This window comes from Siphateles boraxobius, unplaced genomic scaffold, assembly GCF_051911475.1.
Source record: "Siphateles boraxobius isolate OS27281-9 unplaced genomic scaffold, OSU_SipBor_1 12, whole genome shotgun sequence".
NCBI lineage: Eukaryota > Metazoa > Chordata > Actinopteri > Cypriniformes > Leuciscidae > Siphateles > Siphateles boraxobius.
In genome coordinates, this window is record NW_027508722.1 from 3,777,186 (window position 1) to 3,795,364 (window position 18,179).

Genomic DNA, 18,179 nt, shown 5'->3' on the forward strand with positions numbered 1-18,179 from the left:
GACATGAGTCTTTCAAAATAAAAGTCTCACATCAGAAAAACAGAATTACGTTTGTTGTTGTTTCTTTGACTGCGCACTCCGCGACCCACCAGCTGAGAAACACCAGTCTAAATGGCGATGTCTTGTATTTGTAGCCCTCTCTGGCGGTAGGCTATGATGATGATGATGGTAAAATCACATGAACATCTCATGATGAAATAAGTTCTGATAAATGGGTGAATAATCAGTTTAGGGAACCTGATGATGATGTAGTTTGAAGATCATAAATGAATAGCAGCATAATCTGAGGATATGTCATTACCAAAGCCATTATTATGTGAGAATTTAAATTCCGAAAAAAACACACAATAATTCTGCATTTCCCAAGGCACCTTTATTTATGTAGCCTACTGTTATAGCCTACACATTCCAGATTGTTTCAAAGCAGCTTCACAGTAATAAACAAAGGAAAATAACAATCAATGAGGCAAACTTCATAAAATATGAGACTAAATTAAATTTTGCTCACAGCAGCTCTAAAAAAAACATTATAAGACAATTAATCAATTATTAAACAATGTGGATAAAGCTCTGCAGAAAGTGTCATCATTCAACTCAAGTTTCAATCTCATCCAATAATATGAGATGTTTCTACTTTTTTTAAAAAAATATCAAGTCAAAATAAAGAACCACTCTAATCTGAGGATACAATATTTTTTATTTATAATTTGATTTTATTAATTTTGTAGATCCCACTTCTGAAGTTCTTCCTGCTGCTGAGGAACAGACTGAACAGCTGGACCAGGACGTCCCGGATGAGAGTAAGAATAATCTATGAATCTGAGAGTTACAAAATGTTATGTTAAAATCTAATTGTATTTCATACTAACTACAATTATTTTTTTCTAGAATTATCTTTTAATACACCACATTTGCAGGCGTTTTAATTTTAGCCAGAAGCTGGGCGAAGGAGAATTTGGCATTGTGTACGCAGCCATCGATGCAAGGATGGACTTGAGGTTTACATGTTTTTCACTTACACAACTTTACATACACGTACCAGTTCAGGATTGATGATTGGCATGACATGACTGACCTCTGTGCTCATGTTAAATGTTAATTCTTTGTTTTGCTGATCAGGTGGCTGTGAAATATTCAGTGAAGACGCCAGACATGCCATACATCAAAGTGGTGAGTATGTCGTTACTGCTTCTCAGTCACTGTTTTCAATTCATAACAGCTTACATTCATGTTAATTACAAATGATTTTTCAGCAGGCAAAGTGTTTTGTGGACTAAAGGTCCTTGCACACTGAGTCTGAAATTCTCGTCCGAAATTTTCGCACGTTAAAAAATAAATATGACCTCACGTTGTGTCAATCACGTTTACACGCTGCCTCTGAAACTTTTGTCCGTCATAAAAAATTTTTTATCGGGTTTGATTTTCTGCATTTTTTGCATCCGTAGCAAGCATTTAAGAGGTATTTTGACAATTCAGAGCCACCGAATGACGAAAATGAAAAATGCATACGAAAATTTCGGACTCTGTGTGCAAGGACCTTAAGTCTTTACATGTTTTCTTTCCTTTAGCCAGGTCAATCCCAACGCGTCCCCTTAGAGATAGGCCTGACATTGATGGTCAATAAGGGCCCCAGCATTCCTCACATAATTAAACTGCTGGACTGACAGGAAACACAGATCACTACATCATGGTCATGTAGCGGCCCTCACCTTGCACAGACCTCTTGAGTTTCGTGAACTTCCAGGGAGGAAGCGTCGACGAGAAGATGGCAAGACATGTGATGTTGCAGGTCATCAACACCGCTAACATCTGCTGCGAGCGAGACGTCTTCCACCGGGACATCAAACTGGAGAACCTGCTGCTGAACCCCGACACCATGGAGGTCAAATTGATCGACTTCGGGTGCAGTGCGATCATGAAGAAAACAGCCTTCAAAGTTTTCAGTGGTATGTTTTATAAATAGGACTTGGTTTCGTTCAAAAGATTTCTATATCGATACCGATAACTTGACTTCTGTAGGAAACTCAGAACCGAAGACCAGGAGACTTGGTTGTATCTTCAGCGGGATTCTTTATTGAGAAGACGAGCTGTCGTACTGTAGCTGCAGTCACAAAGTCTAACTAAGGCAGTGTACATTGTAGTTTATATAGATTTTAGTGGGCAGTGCTTAGATATGGAGACGAGGGCTTGACCAGTCATTACTTAATAGCTCAGACTTCACCAGTTTCTCAAATGATTTCATTACTAAAGAGGTGAGGGCAACTGGTCTCAAATCATTTAACACTGTAGGGTTATTGCATTTAGAAACAGGAGTAATAATAGACTTTTTCCACAGGCTAGGTACCTTTTGTGCCCGTAGTGACCAATTAAAAGTATCAGAAAATATAGAACTTAATTGCTTTGCACAGTGCTTTAATATTCTCCCACATATGTGGTCTGGACATGGATTCTATTCACCTTAGTGGAGAGAAAAATCTTCTCCTCTGCTGCCTGTTCTAAGACTATGTGGGAATCATCCTTACACAGGCATCGTAATTCTTCTACTTCATCTTTAAAATCAAAACGTTCAAATCTTGAATAAAACCTATTAAGAGCATTTGAAAGGTCATCATTTGATCTAAAACCGTCAATACACACAGTGCTCTTATTTACATTATGCTGTAATCCCACGATTTTCTTCATACCAGACCAAGCTGAGCCTAAATTATTGTCTGCCAAATTATTTTCTAACTTAACTTTGTATGCTTGCTTAGCTTTAAGGATCTCCGTTCTAACCTCCTTCCTCGCTATTACCCTCACTAAGCCTTCCCCCTGCTTGCAGACTAACTTCTTGTTCTGCAAACTTGTTTTGACTGATTTTGACATCCATGGTTTAGTATTTGGGAAAACCTTAAATTTACGTGTAGGCACAATCATATCCTCACAAAAAGTTATGTATGAACATACAACATCAATCAGTTCGTCAATATGTTCACAATAGTCTTTGAACGCCTCCCAATCCGTACAGTCAAAGCACCCTTGCAGACGGGCGATAGAGTCTTCGGACCAGATTTTGACTTCCCTTATCTGAGGTTTTTCCCTCTTAAATAAGGGTCTATATAAAGGAAGCAGCTGCACACAACTATGGCCGGCAGATCCCAATGCTGACAATGGTACAGACTTATTTTTAGTCTTTATAGTCTACCTTTATAGTCCCATAAAAGAGATCCAGCATCTTACAGTATATTGTCTTGTTGGGCATGTGACGTATTCATAGAAATTTGGCAGGGTCTTTTTAAGTGACACATGATTAAAATCTCCCAAAATAAAATTTGGCGCCTCTGGTGAAATATTCTGAAGTCCTTGAACAACATCAGATACAATGTTCGATGCAATGACGTTGTTGGCTTTCGGATGAATGTACACAACGGTTATAAAAATGTGTGAAATTCCCGTTGGCAAAATAAATGGACGAAGGGATACCGACAATAACTCAATGTCAAGAATTGTATACAAGAATACAAGAATAGTAACCGCAGAATAGTAGAATATACAAGAATAGTAACCGCAGTACAATAGCACTTGTGGACATAGAGGCATACACCCCCACTGCGGGATTTACCTGTAATTTCTGCACTCCTGTCCGTGCGAAATGGAATACCAAAACCATCAATACGCAAGGCATTATCCAAGTCCTGCTCGTTTAGCCAGGATTCTGTGAATGCCATGACACAGCTGTTTCTGTATTCTTGAAGAAAACGTACATTTCCTTGCAACTCGTCAAGTTTGTTTCGTAATGACTGTACGTTTCCCAAGATCATGGAAGGCAGGGGAATACGAGTAAGCTGTTTACGCCGTAGTCGCTGACGAACACCTCCCTTCTTTCCTCGCTTCCTTTTCTTAACTTTCCCAGCATTATCTCCCGGTGTAGAATTACTATTCTCCCTCCGAAGTACGCTGCCGGGAAGCTGAGAAAGCGGGTACTGACCACTGAGTAGACTCGGCGTGTTCCAAGCCAGTAGTTGGTATAATGAATACTGATATATAAAAATAATGAATCCTTGAGACCAGAAACACAGTTCAATGGCAAGTGAGATTCAAGTCCAAAAATATCCAAAACGCGATTAAAATGATCAGCTCCATTAGTCCCAATGGATTGTTTGTGATTAAGCACACTTAGTCATGAGAAGCATAAGCCATTCAACATAAAAACATACACGGAAACTCTTAAAAAACAACACACGTAGGAAGCCGAGTTTTTCCTTCTACTGGTCGCCGTGTGTGCATACACTCTCCTGAACGAATAGCAAGCAGACTGAGTAGAAGCTGAGTAACATTGCTAACTTCTCTAAAGTTATTTTTGTTTTTCCTACTCTCTTTTCTCCAATGTCCATGCTTCCCTCTCTCTTAGGACATTTGCGTTTCTGTTGATTCTCTGTGTTGACCTTAAAGGAAGCTGCTGCAATTTTTACTCTTGCCTTGCCATCAGAGTCTCTTTCCCAAGTAGCTAACCTGTCCAAGTTGTTATGCAGGGTTCTATTGGACCACTTGAAGTCTAAGAAAGGCAATGCCTTCCTATGTTCTGACAAAAGACCATCAAACCATGTGCGAACTAGTGGACAATTAACATCTAGCACCTTCTCTGGAGTGTCAGCTATCCCACTGTATGCTGCAGCTGACTGACAAAATCTTTCAATGTACTCACTCACAGTTTCATCCTTCTGTACAGGACTAATGATATTTGACCAGTCCATTGTTTGGTCCAACAATGTTCTGGATCACTCTCAGAACTGCCTCTCTCAATTGATCTTTTCTGGCATGTAGAAAATCAGAATCGTTTACAGCACTTTCAAAATCATTGAATTCTGACTCAGTCAAGATCTGTGATATTTGCTGGGTGACTTCAGCTAGAGACATATCATACAGCTGCATCTTTTTAATGTCAACTCTCTCCTAAACTCAGAAACATGTATATGCACTGATGGCAAACTCTCAGCAAGTCTCTCTATGGCTTCAGGACCTAAATTTGTATTGACTGCTTGTAACTGCAGTTTGGGGGTGCAGATGGAACTGTATCAACCCCTTTTCCCCTACTCTGAGCCTTGTGTCTTGCTCCACACACTTCAACCGCATTTACATCTTTATTCATCAATCCAGCATTGAAATTGTCCTCTATTCTACAGAAAGACTGTAAGTCAGGATAAGTTTCATCTGACTATTGGTCTTCTGAGTCACATTTGGTTGAGGCCTTGTTATGGCCCAACTTTTTCGTGAGACAGGACACTTGAGTGTGCAATTGTTTGTTCTGTTCTTTTAACTTAGCAATACACATAGTTTGTTATTGTGCTATGGATAAGCTAAATTCTCTGTGGCAGAAGATATTGTCTTTTATGTTTTTCTTCCTGATACATGCACCAACACCTTCTTACATTCTTCAATAGACCATACTTTTTCTGGGTGAATACCAAATTTCTTTGTCAAATCCAATCTGACTGACTCAAGTCACTGGAGTCCATTTGATCTCCTAACAATGACTTGAACTCACTGTCTGTCCATAAAGGGGTTGCTAGTCCACCTTTCTCAGTTGTTGGAACCAGCCTAGCATTCCTTCTAACCATTTTGTGAGGTTTTCCTGACACGGTACTTCCCTGACAAAACAGGATAAACCAATAACTTCTCTGACAAAGCAAAGGATAGCTAGTTATGAATACTCATCATAATGTATTCAACCTTCCATGGCAAGCAGAGGAGAAACCAATTTGCTAACACACTTTTAACAGTTGTTAAACGTTCCTAAATAAAAAGAGGATGAAACTTCTCAAGCAAAGTAGAGGATAAACTACTGTTAACACTGTAGATGTTGTTAACCTTCCCTGGTTGAACAGAGGATTAATCTTCTCTGACTACACAGAGGATAAATCACCTTACCTGGTAAAGCAGAGGATAAATCTTCCCTAACTCTACAGAGGATAAACCTTCTCTAGCAACGTAGAGGATAACGACTCGGTTACTAACGTAACCTCGGTTCCCTGAGAGGAGGGAACGAGTATTGAGTAAGTAGCTTACGCTATGGGAAAACTCCTTTTCTCGAGAATACTGAAGTTGTTATGTAAAACGCATTGCAGCTGTACAGCTGACAGCAATGAACGAAGGAAGCTCGGTCACTGGCTGTGCTGCGGCAACTTGCTCGAAACAATGACGGGGCGACTCTGAATGCGCGACCAATGAGCGCGCTTCGCGCCCGCGCGCGTCAGAGCCCGCCAAGATGGGCGTGGCCAAGAGCTATTTATTGGGCGCCCCGTCATGAGAGTTCTTTAGGTTAAAACGACTGAAGCGAACTAACCAAGCACAAGCACGGCAGCTTACGCAATACTCGTTCCCTCCTCTCAGGGAACCGAGGTTACGTTAGTAACCGAGTCGTTCCCTTTCGAGAGGTCTCTCCTATTGCGTAAGTAGCTTACGCTATGGGAACACCATGCAAAACGCCGTGCATGCTGAACTTCGCCTTATGATAGCCAGAGGCAGGTGCCTGAGCTGAAAAGCAAAGTTATCATCCAACTAGCCGGCAGAGGCGAGCTTTATATGTGGGAAAAAATACAGAGCGGCTAGAAGGCGCTCAGTGTGACACAAGCACATACATAATCTAGATACGAACTCATAGTTCAACTAGAATCATGCTGATAGTACATTGGAATGCAATGTCGGGACCTGTAGGTTGTAGAACCTGATAAATGTGGACGGTGAGGCCCAGCCTGCCGCCGCACAAATATCCTCGATCGGTATCCCGCTCGACCATGCCCAGGAAGAAGCCACACTCCTGGTGGAGTGTGCCTTGACTCCCCAGGGGCATTGAAGTCCCTTAGCTTCATAAGCCAGTGCTATAGCCTCAACTATCCAGTGAGAGATTCTCTGCTTTGAAACGGCGGAACCTTTCGTACGGCCGCCAAAGCATACAAACAGTTGTTCTGTCTGTCTGAATAGGGCAGAACGCTCCAAATACACTCTGAGAGCCCTAACGGGGCAGAGTAGATCAGCGTCGTGTTCGTCTGCTGGAGACGACAGCGCAGTTAGGGAGATAACCTGTGCTCTGAAGGGAGTGGTGAGCACTTTAGGAATATACCCGTGTTTCGGTCTAAGGACAACCCTGCAGTCGTTAGATCCGAATTCTAGGCAGGCAGCGCTTGTCGAAAGCGCGTGCAGGTCGCCCACTCTCTTGACCGAGGCGAGTGCCAGCAAGAGCGCAGTCTTAAGCGAGAGCTGTTTAAGGTGCACGGTTCGGAGTGGTTCGATCGGAGGCCCTTTAAGAGCGTCTAGGACAGTAGCTAGGTCCCAGATCGGCACTGAGGGGGGGCGTGAAGGGTTCATCCTCCTAGCGCCCCTTAGGAAACGAATAATTAGGTCGTTTCTTCCCAATGGACGTTCCATTACAGGGTAGTGTGACGCTGTGATGGCCGCCACATATACTTTGAGCGTGGAGGGGGTGCGGCCCGCCTCCAGAAGCCCTTGTAGAAAAGCGAGTACGTTCGTAATCTCGCATGTTTCAGGGTTCAGGCCCTTGGCATTACACCAGTCACTGAACACTTTCCATTTCTGAGCGTATAAGCGTCTCGTGGAGGGCGCCCGCGCCTCAGCGATGGTTTTTAGTGCTCCGCTCGTGAGGTTCCTGGGAACCCGTTGAGGGGCCATGCATGAAGGGCCCACAGATCGGGGCGGGGATGAAATATCATCACGCTGGCCTGACTGAGGAGGTCTGGCCTCAGTGGAATCGGCCGTGGTGCAGATTGCATTTGCATCAGATCTGGAAACCATGTTTGGTTCTTCCAGAGTGGAGCTATCAGAATCTTGTCTCTGGATGGCATGTCTGCCCCCTGGTTCAGGGCGCCTGGCACATGCGATGCTCTCAGCGAGCGCAAGTTGTGCTGGCACCATAAAATGAGTCTCCTGGCCATTGAATGCATGGAGCTCGACCTGAGTCCACCCTGGCGATTTATGTACGACACTACCATCATGTTGTCCGTTCGGACCAGGACGTGTTCGTTTTTTAGATGTGGAAGCAGGGCTCTGAGAGCCAAAGAGACCGCTTTCATCTCCAGACAGTTTATGTGTAGGCGCTTTTCCGGGTTTGACCAAAAGCCGGAGACAGGCCTGCCCTCGTAAAGGGCCCCCCAACCTATTTTGGAGGCATCTGTCGTTATCATCTTTCTCCTTGTGTTCACACCCAGACTCACGCCTGACTGGTACCAGTCGGCGGCTTTCCAGTGCGTCAGGGCTTTTATACAGCCGTGGTTCGCTCTGATTAAAAGGTGGCCCGAACGCCACGCATGAGTAGGGACGCGGCTCTTGAGCCAGCGTTGGAGAGGGCGCATATGCAACAATCCTAGCTGGAGTACGGCCGATGCTGAGGCCATGAGACCGAGCATTCTCTGAAACCGCTTGACGGGGGCGCGAGTGCCCGCCCTGAATGATGTTGCAAGGCGCCGGATGGTGAGCGCGCGCTCTGATGAGAGACGCGCTGTCATTTGCATCGAGTCTAGAACTATTCCCAGGAAAGAAATCCTCTGGCTGGGAGATAGTATGCTTTTTGCAAAATTGATTCTTAGACCCAGGCATTCTAAATGGCTGATAATCCAAGATCTGTGTGTTATTAACTGACTCTCTGATTGTGCTAGGACCAGCCAATCGTCGAGATAATTCAGTATTCGCACTCCCCTTCGTCTCAAGGGGGAAAGTGCTGCCTCCATACATTTCGTGAATGTACGGGGAGCCAGGGACAGGCCGAACGGAAGTACTGTGTACTGGTAAGACTGTCCCTCGAAAGCGAATCTCAGAAACGGCCTGTGATGAGGCGCTATTGGAATGTGAAAGTAAGCATCTTTCAGATCCACTGAGAGAAACCAATCTCCTGGGCGTACTTGCGCGAGGATATGCTTGGTTGTTAACATTCTGAACGAGCGAATCATTAGTGCTTTGTTCAGGTGTCTGAGATCTAGGATGGGGCGGAGACCGCCATCCTTTTTCGGGACGAGAAAATAGCGGCTGTAAAAACCTTCCTCGCTCATAGAGGGGGGAACAGTTTCCACAGCGCCCTTTTCTATTAGTTTGCGCACCTCGTGCGTAGAACATGTGAACACTCCTTTCTCACTTTCGTCTCGACCACAGTCGTAAAACGTGGTGGTCTGCGAGCGAACTGGAGCGAGTATCCGTGCTTTACTATATCCAATACCCATTTCGGCATATCTGGAATGTTTTCCCATGCCGCTGCGTGTACAGATATGGGCTGAATACAGGCTAGGGGCGGGCCGCTGTGACGTAGGGACCCGGCCAGCGAATCGCCTGAGCTCGTAGCTCTCAGAGGTGCGGGCGCGCGCTGAGCAGCTGAGTGAATGGGCGCGTGTGTGATTACAACAGCGCGCGCTGTGTCTGTAAAACTCGCAGCCTGAGCTGGGGTTGTGTTTGACACTGTAAGGACAGTGTTTATAAGTGGGGGTGCATAAACAGTGGTAGGCACACTCATCACTTTTATAATGTTTCCCGCTTTTACTGGGGGTGAATTTATAACTGTGTGAACAGTGCTTGTGTGTAGTGGTGCGTACATGACCGTAGGCACGTGATCTACATTCATGGGGCGCGCAGCCTGAGCTGGGAATGAATTTGGCACTGTTTTGACAGTATCTGGGAATGCACACTTTGTGGACATGTGAACCCTTAGTGACACAGGCAGAAAAAGACTCTTTTTGTGTTTTCTGTGCGTCGCCGTAAAAACGGCGTTTGTTTGCAGGTGAGCGAGCTCTTTGACTGGCCCATTGACTGCTGTATGGACATATCCAGCCGCCTGTAAGGGGAATGGGTAATGTTTGAGCTTTTGCAGAGAGAGTGGTCCGGCTTTTGCGTGACACGCACTCTCTCTTCTCATTCCTGTGGCTAGGACGGCTTTCGAGGCTCAGGGTTCAGCACAATCTTGGGCCGAGGACCCCGTCGCTCAGACGGCGGCTTGCGGTTGTGAGAGGGCGAGCGGCGTCGAGTGTCAGCCTGAGGTGCTGGCTGAGAGGCGGTGGGAGCTGCTCTAGCCCGCTGCGGCTGTAGCGGTCTCTGTCTGCTCTGCGATGAGCTGGAGCGCTTGGGCAGGAAATGGCGCAAAGCTTGTGAAGCGTTCTGGGCCTCAGTGAAGCTTCGGCGAAACCCTTAACTGCCGGTCCAAACAGCCCGCTGGTGGAGATAGGCGGGTCGAGAAATGGCGCCTTATCAGCTTCCTTCATCTCCGTCAGAGTTAACCACAGATGGCGCTCGAGAACAGTCAAATTAGCCATGGCACGGCCAATAGACTGGGCGGTGGCCTTCGTGGCTCGCAGAGCTATATCAGTTGCGCCGCGTAGGTCCCTGAAGGCTTCGGGTTCGGGGCCAGACTCGTCCATAGAGCGGAGTAGTTTGGCTTGGAACACTTGAAGTACCGCCATTGAGTGAAGCGCTGATGCAGCTTGGCCGGCGGCGGCGTAGGTGCGACCGGCGAGAGCAGAAGTAGTGCGGCAGGGCTTCGAGGGGTGGGAAGCTTTGGCTTTCCATCCGGTGGTGGAGGGCGGGTAGAGATGATTGGCCACGGCCTCCTCGAGGGGCGGTGTTCCCTCGTAGCCTCTTTCCTTCGCGCCGTCCACAGAGGAGAGCGAAGAAGAAAAAGAAGGCTTTAAGCGCGCAGAGTGGGGGGCTTTCCACGACTTGGTGAGTTTGTCGTGAACTTCCGGGAAGAAGGGAGAAGGCCTTTGCTGAGGGGCCTGCTGGCGCCCCTGCAGACACCACTCATCCAATCGGCTCCGGGTTGGTTCTTCGGGAGAAGACCAATCGAGCCAGAGGTCTTCCACGGCCTTAGAGAGGACACGGATAATCTCGGTATCCATGGTGGAGCCCCCGCTCGTGCTAGCTTGCGTCGACGGGGCGGGGTCGAGAGTGGAGCCCGGCCAGTCGTCCGATGCAGCGTCGATGGACAAGCTGTCATCTTGCTCAAGCTCCCCATCGTCCTCGGACGCGCCGAAAGTCACAAGGCCCACCGCTCTGCTAGAGGGGTGTATGTCCGGCTGAGTGAACTGAACCGGCGGTGGGAAAGGCAAGAGCGGCGGTGAAGCACGCGGAGACTGGCTCGGCGTGACGTCACTGAGCTCAGGTTCAGGAAGCCTCTGTGAGCGGCGCTTTTTCTTAGTGCGCGGCTCAAACAGAGGGGTGGCGGTGATGGGCTCGCTCACGGCGAAAGCGGCGAGGCGAGCCCGCAGTGCGGAGAGACCCAGGTCATCACATTCCGGGCATCCGCCCTTGGTCAAAGCAGCTTCTGCGTGGTCCCGGCCCAGGCAGCGAGCGCAGATGATGTGACGATCCCCGTCCGGGAGAAGGTCTCTGCACGACGCGCAGGAAGACACTTGAAACAACGCCTCAGAAAATTTGCTCTTTTACAAGTGTCGCGGGGCGAACAGATGTAAAGATACTTGCGTGTGTGGCACGCCGGATGGCTCAGTAGGATGGCGTTCGAAGGCGGCTGAAGGTGCCGACGTCCTCGTAGCAATCCCGCTGGTATGCTTTTCGACGGCGGCGAAGGCTTCAATAATCCGGAGGATCCAGCGAAGAAGGTGTTCGCTGAAGGAGATTAAATCTAAAGAACTCTCATGACGGGGCACCCAATAAATAGCTCTTGGCCACACCCATCTTGGCGGGCTCTGACGCGCGCGGGCGCGAAGCGCGCTCATTGGTCGCGCATTCAGAGTCGCCCCGTCATTGGTTCGAGCAAGTTGCAGCAGCACAGCCAATGACCGAGCTTCCTTCGTTCATTGCTGTCAGCTGTGCAGCTGCAATGCGTTTTACATAAAGACTTCAGTATTCTCGAGAAAAGAAGTTTTCCCATAGCGTAAGCTACTTACGCAATAGGAGAGACCTCTCGAAAGGGAACTAGTCTATTAACCAAACCCTGCAACTGTTTGTTAACACTTCTCTGGAGGCGCGGAGGATAACCACATGTACTGGTCTGTAGCGGTTCTTTGGATAGAGTGAAACTCACCAAATCTTGGTTGAGATGTAAAAATTCAGTGCGGAGCGATGTCAGATGAGAAGTTCCATCCGGGTCACGGCACCAAAACTGTAGGAAACTCAGAAGCAAAGACCAGGAGACTTGGTTGAGAACACGAGCTGTGAGAACACCAGCCGTCGTAATCCCACACTTCGATACCGGTTTCTGAGCGATACTTTTTTAGATACCAATTTAATGAAATCCATTTTGTACAAGATTACATAACATAACTTCTGTAAAACTTTTTTTTTTTACATAATCAAAGACTCATCTCTTTAGCCAGTGCACAAAGGAACAACATATGACCAACACCATACATCAGTGCAAAAAGGTTTAATAGAGTTTCAGTGCAAAATGAAAGAACGAGTTAACCTCTAAGGTATCGAAATTTGGTACCAAACAACAAGACATTTTTCGATAGTCGATAGTATCGAGGCAGTTCTGTTGGTGCCTAAAAAGTATCGAACCTGGTACCCAGCCCTAGTTATGAACCTTATGGATATTTGCTCACAGAAACGCATCCTGGTCAACATGCCATAGAAATGTGTTAAACATCACACAACATCTCCCTCCTCCAGGCACGAAAGCGTACCAGCCTCCAGAGATCAGATTCCAAGGCAGGTACCATGTGAAGCCGATGACAGTGTGGTCCCTCGGCATCCTCCTGTTTGAAATGTTGTGCGAGGATCATCCCACAGCCCACGACCTGAACACCATCAGTGCCAACATCTGGACCAACTCTGACCTGTCACAAGGTGAGATCTTCATCAAAGTTGAACAAAAGCCCTATTCAGACGGTAGTAGTTTCTCATGGGATCGTAAGGTATTTTCAACATTTACAGCTGTAGTTGGTGATTTTATTTGCCGTCCGAATCCAGAATGTCAGTGTTTTTCTCCCACCATCCACGTAAAAATCCCCGGTCGAATTACCTACTGTTTTTTGACAAACACCAAGGTCGTGTGGTAATTTAATTATCATCCGAATCCACATCTCAAGTTTACAAGAAGAGATCACTTCAAAATTCACTGTTTAAATCCTTTTTGATCACTGCCGAGCACCGTACGTACAATAACTGTTGCACTTCACTGTAATTTGCATGCATTTTAAAGATGTACACTTTTATTACTGAAATGCTGTAAAGTATTTACAAAAACAATATTTCATCACTGCTCCACCTCAGCGAACAAAAAGGAGAAAAAGATAAAAGCATGTAAACATTTGAAATGGACCTTTGTTGTGGCAGTATACAATTTACAAATATGTAAGCTATTATGCACAACATTGAATATACAAACCAAGCTGCTTTATTTTCTATCTCATGTAAAAAAGAGGCTGCTTAAACTTGTTTCTGCTAATTTCCATATTTTTAAAACCCTTTTGAGATAAAATGCATCATAAACTTGTAGCCAACTCAAATTTGCTCTAAATGTAATGTATTCAGTCAAATAACACTGATTTGTGTTTTTTTACCCCCAGGTCATAAGACGGAGAACATCAACAAACAACTCCAGTCCCGTCTATCATGTTGTTCTGTCCATCCCTCCCCTCAGGTATCGTATTGCGAGGCTGGTAAGTCCTGGTAGTGTTTGGCACGTTGACTGGAAGCAGTGATATTTGTGTCTGGCGGCATTGCTTGTCAGATTTGCAATAGCTCCAGATGGGGCGCCATGGTGGCTCAGTGTGTGTAGCTCTGTTTCCTCCGTGTATGACATGCAGCATTCACAGTAAATTAAGTCCATTTGAAAAAATAAAATGATTTTTTTTTTTGAATTTATAATTATTTATAAGACATTGTAAGATTTTAAAATTTGTAAGAAGACTATATTTTGTAAGAATAGAAGAAAATTTACAAGAAAATGTAGTATAGTAAATTATATTGAACTGATTCCTTGTCGAGTTTGGTACATTACTCTGACATCACGGCCCTTGAGGCTCCTGCTAAAGTCACTTCAGAAGCCGCTGTGGCCCCAGAGATCCCTATCATGAAATCCACTGTCGCCTGCTAACTGTTTGAGAACATATATGAGAACCAGGTTCTCTGAGAACTAGCAGTTCTAGAACTCTGATTTATTCATGAAATCAGTCTTTATCAATGTAGACAAATGCATTACTGCGGTTTACATTTACATGCATTTGGCAGATGCTTTTATCCAAAACAACTATGAAAGATGCACCTTAGAGGCCATATATTCTTGAGCAATCACCGGAATGATGTTTACAAACTGTAAAATGGTTTAAAAAGAAAATGCTATTCACTTGACAAGGCTTCACTTCAATGTACTTGAAAAAGGTTGTCCTTGTTCCATTTAATTACATAACATTTTAGTTGGTTTGTATTTTTTGTTTTTTTATTAATACTAGAGTGTTTAGAGTCTTAAATAATTTTTTTATATAATTTAGTTCTTTGGTTGTTCGATTCCAGGTTTCGACTCAGACTCCATTTATTTTACATCAAAACAGGAATAATACAAGGAATAATAAAAGACTGCAGACATTATGCAATTTTTCTTCCAGCACGAAACCTAAATTCCCCTTATTAAATCACACTTTTAGCATGACTGTCCAAATTAAACCAATTTAGCGATGACATTACCTTGAAATGAATAGCTATCAACATAATTTCTAAATAAAAAAACAAAACATTTTTTTATTTTTTATCTGTGGTCGAATATTATATCAGAATTAAATAAATGAGAAAGGCGGCAGGCCTGTTCTTTAGTGAACTCATCTCATTATAATCCTTGGGTGATCATTGTCTTAAAAAACAGCTTAGACAAGATCCTACAAATAAATACAATACATACAAAAACACATGGAATAATGTACACTTATTGATGCGTTTATTTTTGATGCAAGTCTATTGATTTATGGTTAGTTTAATGATTATGAACACAAATTAGGTTAACCATGGAAAACCACATTTATATTTATTACATTAATATAGAATCAATTAAACTACAAAGCTGTCAATATAACTTATCTACTTTTTAAACTAAGCTAGAAGCAGTGTCAGGGGTTTCACATTACAAGTAACAGGAGTGACGGAATCGGATTACCCCTCAAGTAACTAGTAAAGAAACATTACTTTGAAGTTTAGAATAATAAAATATCTGAGTTACTTTTTCAAATAAGAGTTACTTAGTTTCCCATTTCTTGACTGACACTATATAGGGAGTAGGGAATGAGTAAACAAGCGAGTGATTTCGCACAGCAACAGTCAACAACGACGGTCAATTCCTGTGCTGGAGTCCACCATAGAGCTATTCAGTCGAGGGATCAACTCTTGGAGGCGACTCCCCATCACTAGTTGTTTGAGATCCATGAAAAACGTATAAATTAACTAAAATGTGTGGCGCATCGCAGAGCTAGTGCAAGACGAGCATTTGTGGTTAAAAGGGATATAATTTTTTTTGTTGAAAATGACAGTATCTCTAGATAAGACCCTTAGGCCGTGTGTCCACCAAGACGCTAGACGCTCTGCTGAAAACGCCTAGCTGTGGGCGCCTGAGAGCGTTTTGGCAGCGCTGCGTTTTTTCAGTTGAGACGATTTGTTAATATGATACAGAATATCCGCAGCACAGTTTTTTTGTAACTGATTTTGTAGATAATTTGTTTCATACTAAAATTTTTGTTTCATCCATTTTGTTCGGTTAGCTCTGCTGTTTGACGTCGCTGTACAGAAAGAATGTTGTGACAGTTGGTCAGTGTGGTATTTGTCCCGCCCCTCCACTGTGATTGGACGGCTGGGTAAAAGGTGACAGTGATGAGCGCTGCGTTTTACCCAAAGTTGAACGTATTTTTCAATTCTCGGCGACCAGTAAAAAACGCGGGCGCTCAGTGCTTGAGCGTTAAATACAAGCTCAGCGCCTCGTTACGCTCATGGCGTTTAAAAAATGCGGCGCTCCCATTGAAAACATTTGGAATTTTACGCCAGGTGCGTGAAAAAACACTTTGGTGGAGACACGGCCTTATTCCTTGGGTGTCGAGACTTTGAAGCTGCACTGAAACTACAATTTGGACCTTCAAACCGTTGATAACCATTCAAGACCACTATATGGAGAAAAATCCTGGAATGTTTTCCACAAAAAAATCTTTTCGAATGAATGAAGAAAGAAAGACATGAATATCTTGGATGACGTGTGGGTGAGTAAATTATCAGGAATTTTTTATTCCGAAGTGAACGAATCCTTTAACCTTGACGTATTGTGTTGTTTGCTAACAGTCTAATTCGGTTAGTCAATGTCTGGATTTTGATTTTGTTTTTGTACTGCATGTGGATCTTAATTAAAATCTGTCAATCTGAGGAAGCCATCGCTGACAGATTCATCAAGCATGTGTCAGTCATCCATGTACCTTCCTCAGTGAACGAAGCAGGGTTACGCGTTACACAAACCTGGGCCTCCCAGCAGGCCGAACGGGCTGATCTCAGCAGAGCGTCTCTAAAGATCACTGGGACTGGATTTAATACGCTTAAGTGAGTAATGACACGGTGTGAGTGCACTGGACGCTAGAATACACTCAACCTGAGGTCACTGAGCTGCCACACCCAGCCTCGAACGCTGCGGTCACATACCACTGTCACTACAACCAAAATGAAAGATGCCGTTTTATCTTTATATTCTGTCCACGGTTTGTGGTGGAAGTCTTGACGCTCAGCATCTGTCTGTGACAGCAAGCCAGCTCACTAGGTCTTAAAGCAGAGACTATTTATTCAATTAAATCAAAGATATTACAAATAGGATGGTAAATTCACAAACTGTTGACAATCAAAACACGCAAGATCCAGCCTCAATTCAATTTAAGATTAATAAAAAGTCTTTAGGTAAGATGGTGGGATTCAGGTAACAGATATGGAAGGAGCAGAGAGAAGAGCACAGCACCCGTGTGATGTCTACATGTTAGTGTTCAGAAATCACCATTCACCCTCTAGACACACAATCAACGACGCTTTCTGGAGTTTCCCAAAAAATGACAGCCTGTCCGGTAACATGGTCCCATCTACAGGCAGAAACTTGGCTGTGGGATTGACTGGTTTGTTCACTGATGAAGTTCTCAATCTGTATTGCCTGTGAAGAAACAAACAAACAAACAAACAGGTAAATAATGATCCAAACGAGTTCAGTAGCACTGGATCACATGGCTTGTTCTATATGCCGATAGTGTCTACACTGGAGCTAAATTCAGTATTTACTCACCCTCATGTCATTCCAAACCCGTAAGACTTTCGTTCGTCTTTGAAACACAAATGAAGATGTGATGTGTGAGTTGATGAATGTTTATCTGTGAATAAAGGACTAAATTAAATCTGTTCATCATATAAAGTGATCGAGTCTCTTTAGAAAATTTGAACTCAACTACTTGAATAGATTTTAAAACTAATCCATATGAATTATTAACTATTTGAAGCGTCACAGTGGTGGTTGTAGTTGTGTAGCTGTCAATGGAGGGACAGAAATCTCTCAATTTCATCAAAAAGATCTTCATTTGTGTTATGAAGATGAACGAAAGTCTTACGGGTTTGGAACAGCATGAGGGTGAGTAATTAATGACAGAAATTTCATTTTTGGGTGAATTATGCCTTTAACTCCTAAAAAACTTCAGTTAGTGACAACCGCATTTGCATAAACATCTACGCCATGTGTACGAAACGTACAGAACAAGTAGTTAATGACGCATTTAAACGTGCATCAGAGATGTGTCTCTTTTTTGCATGCGCAGGCAAGAAAATCACAGGGAAAGAGGTACGAGCCTCGACTCAATCGTGTTGCAAGATCTTGCTAGAAAAACAGCCAACAAGAACAAGCCCATAAAAGTGTTTTAATAAAATGCAAATGCTTTATATTGAAAATAAGATCAAAATATCGTGACCTGCACCTTTGATAACTTTATGATCGAAGCCCAGACAAGCCCAAAATACTAAGTGCATGGCAACACTTCAAGAGAGCACTCTGTGAAGCAGCCTTAGAAATGTATCAGTCTTTGGTCGCTGTAATATTAATTTAAAACAAGCGAGATGCCAGAACGTTGCTATGGTTACCACAGTGTCAATCATCGCAACTGTGGTTAGTACTTCGTGAATACTTCGTACAAACTACACAATTACACAAAAGTGAAAATATACTGAACCTGGAGTGTGAATGTATATGAATTCTGAGA

The 18,179-nt window shown here is 44.1% G+C and overlaps 2 protein-coding genes across 2 annotated transcripts in view; one reads left to right on the forward strand and one right to left on the reverse strand.

Moving 5' to 3' along the window:
• The first annotated feature begins 1,568 nt into the window (after positions 1–1,568).
• On the forward strand, positions 1,569–17,833 carry LOC143714320 (serine/threonine-protein kinase pim-2-like). The gene is made up of 4 exons (XM_077205467.1): positions 1,569–1,946; positions 12,601–12,777; positions 13,500–13,592; positions 17,742–17,833. Exons 1-4 carry the CDS (start codon positions 1,766–1,768, stop codon positions 17,831–17,833), a joined length of 543 nt encoding a protein of 180 aa, XP_077061582.1. The 5' UTR covers positions 1,569–1,765.
• bckdhb (branched chain keto acid dehydrogenase E1 subunit beta) overlaps positions 14,842–18,179 on the reverse strand; it is an 84,528-nt gene continuing 81,190 nt past the window's right edge. Inside the window, exon 11 of the mRNA XM_077206788.1 lies at positions 14,842–17,089. The gene's annotated coding sequence lies outside the window, so the exon portion shown is untranslated. The remainder of the gene's footprint in view (positions 17,090–18,179) is intronic.

Bases quoted from the DNA above. Each gene is read 5' to 3' on its own strand.
- LOC143714320 (XM_077205467.1), top strand. From the start codon at position 1,766: ATGGCAAGACATGTGATGTTGCAGGTCATCAACACCGCTAACATCTGC. The intron at 1,947-12,600 runs GTATGTTTTATA...TCCCTCCTCCAG, and splicing joins AGCCTTCAAAGTTTTCAGTG to GCACGAAAGCGTACCAGCCT. The intron at 12,778-13,499 runs GTGAGATCTTCA...TTTTACCCCCAG, and splicing joins CAACTCTGACCTGTCACAAG to GTCATAAGACGGAGAACATC.